The 7303-nt window shown below is 39.8% G+C and overlaps 1 protein-coding gene across 1 annotated transcript; it reads right to left on the bottom strand.

Moving 5' to 3' along the window:
• Window positions 1–3342: 3342 nt before the first annotated feature.
• Window positions 3343–6310, bottom strand: DUSP1 (dual specificity phosphatase 1). Its single transcript, XM_088475816.1, has 4 exons — window positions 5707–6310; window positions 5391–5539; window positions 4788–5007; window positions 3343–4437 (listed from the first exon to the last, which is right to left on the bottom strand). The coding sequence occupies exons 1-4, from the start codon at window positions 6074–6076 to the stop codon at window positions 4067–4069; spliced, it is 1110 nt and encodes a 369-aa protein (XP_088331942.1). The 5' UTR covers window positions 6077–6310; the 3' UTR covers window positions 3343–4066.
• Between the last annotated feature and the right edge of the window lie 993 nt (window positions 6311–7303).

Raw genomic sequence — 7303 nt, 5'->3', positions numbered from 1 at the left:
TGGTCAGGATGCAAGCGGCCGCCCAGTTTCTGAGCGACCGCTTGCATCCTCCGACCGCCTCTGAATGAGGCCCTCTATGTAGAGCCAGAGCGCTCAGCAAATCCATTTTTTATCATAGTGACACCATACGTAATACTGAGTTATTACAGTACTTTAAACACGGCTCTTCTTAAAGCAGCGCTTCCCACAAACGGCAAAAGTCACATGGTAATGATTAATCGCATTACCATACCTGTGTGACCTTGGTCGCCCATCCCCTGATGGATGACTGTACAAATTGTTCATTCTTTGGAAGAGATGGAGGTAAATGGGGAAATGAGCTGTGCTTTATTCCATTTTTTAAGAGAAATCGGGACGAGTGCTGAGGTAGTTATTTTTGTTTTTTCTTTGTCATTCCCTAGTAAACTGTGTGTGGTCATTTACGATACAGAAGGAAATGCAGGACAGTGGACAATAAGGAAAACCTTGTTTTGCAGCAATTAGTCTACATTCTTCTACATTTTTCAATATTTCTTTTAACAAACCACTGATTGAATAAGTTGCAAAAGAACTGTATTGAGTTGGTCGTAATAAAACCATTGGTGTATCACACATATCCACTGTCATCCAGGACAAACATTGCTTCAGTATAGGCAGAGGCCGCAGTATGACAGAGCACAAACGTAGTTAGTTTCCTTTGTGCTCTCTCAAACTGAGCAACCCTGATGTACAAGACCTCTGTTGTTATTTAGTTGCTGTATACAGAAGGTACATACTTCACATCAATACATTTATCTTAATTTTACAAGCTTTTAGCACTTATGGTACATGTCATGGTCTCCTGTTCTGAAGATATCATATATTATCAGCATTTACCAATGCATACATACATAATACTTCATGCATCATTAATCTTTACGTCATTATGGTTGCCATATTTCATGAATTCATTTAGAGTAACGCTGAAAACGATTACTATGGAAATATTCTGATGTAAGATTTGATTTCCCTTGTGATTTATTTAGCATATCAGCTGTGGAATTGGCTGTATGAAATACTATACAGGAAATATGAATTGTTTATAGTTTATTGCCCCCGAATTGGACTGTACTAGATATAGATATGATCATAGATTTAATGATCCTCAAGACGTAAAAAAAACTAGAAAACATGAACATTTCAACAAGACAGTTCAACAGCTAGCAGTATTTTGAGTAGTAGAGAAAAGCAAAATACTTTTGCAAACAGGATCTCCCTTGGCAATATACATGTCATATATATATATATATATATATATATATATATAAATATATACATATACACACACACATACATACATACATATGGAGGCTAGGGTTGTTCATATAGGACGAAGACCGTGAAGAATGTCACCAGAGACAAAACCTCAGTGTTATTTGGATTAGCTATTTTGAATACAAAAATGTGCTATTTAAAAATAAAGACTAAAAATACCAAATCTGTCTGGTGGTTACAGAATATTTCTACTGTGTCCATGTCAGCGCCTATCAGATGTGTAGTAATATTATAATGTAATGTGTTACAAAACTATTCTAGTCATTTCAAAGTTTACAAACATTTCATTTAATAGGAAATGACCAAACATATGCACACTACAGTGTACATGTATATAAAGTTCATTTTATATGATTATTTGGGCTGTTGTATCTTCTTCTAGTCTGTCTATAAGAGAATAGTTTATCTCCCATACATTTGGTTCCCATACCACATCTGCTGCCAGACCGTTGGGGCTATGAGCCTTCATGTTGCCTTTCAGATGCCTTCCCTCCAATCCCAAGCTGTTGTATAGAATTCATCCCTTCCTGAATTTTAATAATACACTGGCAGACTGTGAGTCTTAGTCACATATCAAATCTGTCTCAGTATCCTCATGTAAACCGTACATGTTGTTGTTATGCTGCCTAGATTTATATTTTTTGCATCTCCTTTACCATTTTAATAGCCTTGTTATGATGTGCTTCAATTTTATAAAGGTTTCTTTAGATTTGTGCACAAAATGATCCACAAAAGAACCCACCAGTGGCCTATTAAGTGCATTTCATATCATATTTTTACACGTCTGTCACATTTTTCCTATATTTAGTTATATGTTGCTAAACATGCACAATGACATATTATAGCTAGAATATGTCAGGGCTAGATTATTTCAGTGCTAACAAATGTGAATATGTGCATATTATGACAAAGGCACCATCTATTGTACTAGACTGACTGCACTAGCAATGCAGAGCAGCCATAGAATATCCATTATGTTGATGAGAAACCTCTCACATTTTGGGGTCTATGTGCTAATAATCGTGGAACTGCCGCGTTTATTAAGGCTTCAGGGGATATTTTCATCTTTAGCATTTTTTATTTAAAATATTTTTATTTTTTATTTAAAATATCCCCGCTATGCACAAAGGAGAACTCGCAGTGACAGCGTTTGTGGTAACTGCTGTACCTCCGAATTATATCCCCGGTAACTTGTAGGAGTCTTTCACATAAGTGAAGGACTTCTCATGTGCACAGTGTCAGCTACTGGAGCCGGCCGGAGACTACGAGAAAGATCGAAAGATCTCTTTCCTGCTCCTGAAGCCTCCATAGGCTTAAAGAAGTTTACCCCATCTGAAGTTGGTGTAAACTACCGGGGCCAAACTAGGGGTCAGATCGTAGTCCCCACTGACAATAATGGGAACTGCGATCTGCAGCGCTAATAAGCACTTTACCAGAGATTTCTGTGAAAATCTCCTGCATTGTACCATTAATACAAAGGTACAATACATAAACTTATGCAGAAACTGCATTATCTTCATCATTTTATGTAAAAACATGATACAGCCCCTTTGTCTATATATATTATAATATTAATATTAAGCAAATATTCCACAATGTGAAACTAAAGGTGTACATGTGAAGAATGTTTGTATATTATTATATAACATTGTTTTTAGAGTTGCAATCTGCAGTATGCAAATCACAATTCCCAGCAATTCTAGAAGCAGAACTAGTAATTGCATTTAATATAACGCTGTCTCGACTAGGGGCAGGTTTATGAGGCAAAGTGAGTCTTATCTCAGACAGAAAGATTTGGGGATAACTCAATGTAGAATTCATGTTCAGAAATCCATATATTCTTGCTGTTATTTTGTAACTAGTGTATTCTCCCGTGATTATAAATACAGAATAATGATGTTAAAGTTCTAATTTAATCAAGAAATGCTGAAGTTTATACGCTAATTTGTGCATTGGACAGGTGACATTTGAGGCCTCAGGTAGCAAAATGGTTACTGTACAAATTCTCTAAAAAAAGCACAATAAAGTAATAGAAGAGATAGAGGCAAATTTCAATAAAAAGTCATAATTTATTCTATCTGTATAAAAAGTCATAGTTCTGTATTAAAAATGGTCTTCTCCCAGGAGAAGAAATATATTATTTTGCTTCATAAATAAAATCAGAGCATATATACAATAGTCAGCAAACTCAGAAGAAGGCTCCGGCCTAGTGCTTTTTTCATCAGGGCTTTGGAAACTGAAGCTGGTCTTGAATTACAAACAGGAATTACAGTACCAGAAAATACTGAGGTATTTCTTCTTTGCTTCGTTGAAAAACTGAAATCTTAGGCTTCTGAAGGCAGGACAAAGCTTGCAGTATAAATAAAAGGACGTACATATTCTACAATTTATAGGCCGCAGCCTTTCTTCAGCTTTTAGCAGTACAAAAAGTTCAGGAATGAAAATACTGTTGAATCCCCATTAAACGGGGATTATAATCGAACAATAATCAGACGTAAAACAAAAGGCAATTGTGACCTGTCTTTTTCGAGACCCTTAAGGTTAAAGACGTATGTCCAAATTCATGACAAGTCATGTCAGTTGTATGTCATCTGTGGTTTCACCAGTTTATCTGGTTGCAAAAACTTGTCCTTCCAGTCTAGTTGACTTTGAAGGCTTAAAAGCAAAAAACATAAATGTTGATAATAAAAACAAAAAAGAGTTGAAAAAGTATTGCACTTAAAATAACACATACAGTCCATGTGTTCCAGGTCAGGCTCTTTAGCTGTATACCTTAGCAGCTTGGAGATGTAGTGATTGGACTTTGAAGGTAACTCAGTGAGCTCGTTGCAGGGTGGACAGGGATAGAGACTGGGAAATTGAAGACAGTAGTGGTAGATGTCCCCCTGTCCAAAACTGATATTGTGGGGCTACCAGCCTCTGCTGAACAGGAAGGTGCTAGCACTTGTGATTCAAACTGAAGCAGCTGTCCCATGAAACTGAAATTAGGGGATATAATGCTCCTTCTCTGCTTGACAAATTCAAAAGCTTCATCCAGCTTTACACGGTTAGTCCTCATAAGATAAGCAAGGCAGATTGTAGCAGAACGTGAGATTCCAGCTTGGCAGTGGACAAACACTCTTCCCCCTTTATTTTTGACAGAGTCTGAAATACAAAAACAAAGCCAATTGGTTATTTTTATGGTTGCTTTGCAAAATACATTGAACATAAAAACAGTGTGGTATCAAAAGAAGGCTCACTGCGCATCATGAAAGCTTATAGTGCTGACCACTAGATGGCAGTCTGAGGCACAACAGCATAAGATTATTATTCACTTTTTAGTATATTTAATTTTAGAAGTAAAAGGGGGATGTATTTGAAGTTGAAAAATGAAAGAAAGTTTTAAAAACTTGTGAATTAAGTTTAACAAAACAACAGCAACAAATAGGGTAAACAATATACAATTCACTTAATATTTTGTTTCTATAATAAGTAGATACTTTAGAAATATTTACCTATAAAGTCAATAGCTTCATTGAACCAGGAGCTGATGTCTGCTTTGTGACTGTCTTCCACTGGGATGCTCTTGTACTGATAGTGTCCCTCAAAGTGGTTGGGGCAGTTTGCAGAAACATTGATCAGGGCAGTTATGCCAAGGGTATCTAGCATGTCTTTTCTGGATGCATGGTATGCACTGCCAAGGTACAGGAAAGGCAGGATTTCCACTGGTCCACCCTGTAACATGATAATAGAAAGAAAACAGTCAGTCATTGTCATCAACACTCATCTCACAGAAGAGAGGGGGAATCAAATGTTCTTAGCTTCAGTCTAAACACTAACTGGGACAATGTAGCTATATCTATTATAGCTTGGTGTTACAAGCAGCAGCTGTGGAGAATATTGGGTCCTATCGTGAGCTGTGCTTGAGGAAGTAACTATACATTATATATATAAAAATGTATTTTAAACTCTTGTGAGTACTGTTTAGACTAGAGTTACATATTGTCTCATTGCTAGGCTTACTGGGAGTGGGAAGGAGACAGGAGCAGAATGTGACACTTTCCCTGTTACCTACTAATATAGAGTATAATAGTGGTATCAGAGTAACATGTACTGACCTGATCATACAGTGGGGTCCCGCAGGGTGTGCAGTTGGAGTCGGCACTGCCTGGCACGCTGCTGGCACTCAGGGGCAAGCTTAGTCCAGCGGGGGGAGAACATTTGCTGCAACATTCAGAACACTGGGAGGAAAAAGCTTCATATCCACCTGGAAAAAAAGACAATTTGCCATCCATTAGATTTCATGAGACCTAGATAAGGCTTATTAGTGGGGCACCATAACACAGAGGGGTAACTGGCTATCTGAGAGAGTGAGACTGGGCTCATACAGCCAATGTATTGTAAGTGAGGATTAGGAGGGAATTATGAATGTACCTTTCAGAAAGAAGATCCTGCTGCCCCGGGGGTCCCTGCACAGAGCGCTGACTGCCAGCATCATGGTGCTGTCCTTCCTCAGGCTTTCCAGCTCGCAGCTCCTCTCATCCAGCAGCACCACCGCCTCGTACAGCCCGGCGATCAGCCGGCACCTCTGCTCCTCGTTGGGGATGATGTGTTCCAAGCCCATGCTGCCCTTAGCCCTCCTTTTTACGATAGTGCTGAACCTGACATTGCTGGAGCCGATGATGTGGGAAGAGCTGAATGAGAAGAACGATCTGCAGTCCAGGACCAGGCATGTGTGCGACCTCTCTGCCAGCTGTGCCCTCATGGTGCTGCAATCCATGCCACAAATCTCCATATTGACCATAGCTCTTCTCACCAGGGCAGGAAGCTGTGCACAGAGAAAGTCCAGGGAGAACACTGGTTTGTCTTGTAAAAAATAAATAGGATCACTTTCCAATGCAGTGGTCTTCTGTGACTACTTTGTCTTGGGTGCAATGTGAAATAAATAGATGATACAGCTGTAGAATAAAAGCCGGTCTTGTGCTTGTTTCTGGTGTTACTTTAGCTTGGTGGCTTTATTCTGAGCTGCAGCAGGGCGCTCAGGCTCCCTATTTATATGAGCAGCAGCAGCAGCAGGAGGAGGCAGGGTTTTTCTGAATGGGCTGCACCACGTGTGTTTCACGGCGACGTCACCTCATCTCTCAGTCCCAGACACGCCCCCCTCCCGGGAGCCCAGCCAGAGAGGATGACGTCAGCTGAGCTGCAAAGTCAAACACTCCTATATACACACTCTCTCTCTCTAATCGCCCTGCCTAGGCTGCAGGAAATGAACTGCTGTAACCCTATACACCAGCAGGAAGGCTCAAGGGAGCCCATAGTATATGCTCAGCATAAGGAGCACGCAATGTTCCCTTCATAGGGTTTTACACACACACAGAAATGATTAGATGCAGTTTGCTGGCCTGTTTTCAGAACATTTTCACTAATGAATGTGGAATGTGAATGGGAGAGCAGTGGTGTGAGGTAATCTTCCAGCTCTCATTTTGGAATCTATATTACCCCTATCGCACACCAAATAAAATCCGCAAACATTGATCAGCCATGATGATAAAGTAGAGTGTGTGTGAAAGGCAGGTCATAGCGATGATGTCAATGAATAAAGTAGAGTGTGTGTGAAAGGCAGGTCATAGCGATGATGTCACTGAATACTTTCACCAATATTCTGGCATCTAATGGCCCCACACCTACCATTTGGTCCTCCCTCTCCGACATCTCCCAGGCGGCCTGGGTACAAAGTCAGGAAGTACCTGATACAAGATGATAATGGATACAGAAAAGAGAATCCAGCAATCAATCAAGTCATCTGCCAGTGGTCAACAGTACAAGCCATTATTTTTATTTGTGTTTGCTAAACACCTAAGGTGATATTAGAATTTTCTTTCTCATAAGCATCTCTTATGGTGCATACACACGGTCAGATCAGACAACGATATAGTTGTCTGATCGTCCTGCATGTGCTGGATGATCGATATCATCAGCACACCACCAACCCCCAAACGACTATAACGATCCTCGATCAACGATCGCGGGT

Source organism: Taudactylus pleione, unplaced genomic scaffold (assembly GCF_031769625.1).
Source record: "Taudactylus pleione unplaced genomic scaffold, aTauple2 ptg000178l, whole genome shotgun sequence".
Taxonomy (NCBI): Eukaryota; Metazoa; Chordata; class Amphibia; order Anura; family Myobatrachidae; genus Taudactylus; species Taudactylus pleione.
The sequence above is the reverse complement of the archived record's forward strand: the minus strand, read 5'-3'. Positions and strand labels throughout refer to the sequence as shown.

Bases quoted from the DNA above. Each gene is read 5' to 3' on its own strand.
- DUSP1 (XM_088475816.1), bottom strand. From the start codon at position 6,076: ATGGTCAATATGGAGATTTGTGGCATGGATTGCAGCACCATGAGGGCA. The intron at 5,540-5,706 runs GTACATTCATAA...CTTTTTTTCCAG, and splicing joins CAGGATCTTCTTTCTGAAAG to GTGGATATGAAGCTTTTTCC. The intron at 4,438-4,787 runs GTAAATATTTCT...TTTGTATTTCAG, and splicing joins TGAAGCTATTGACTTTATAG to ACTCTGTCAAAAATAAAGGG.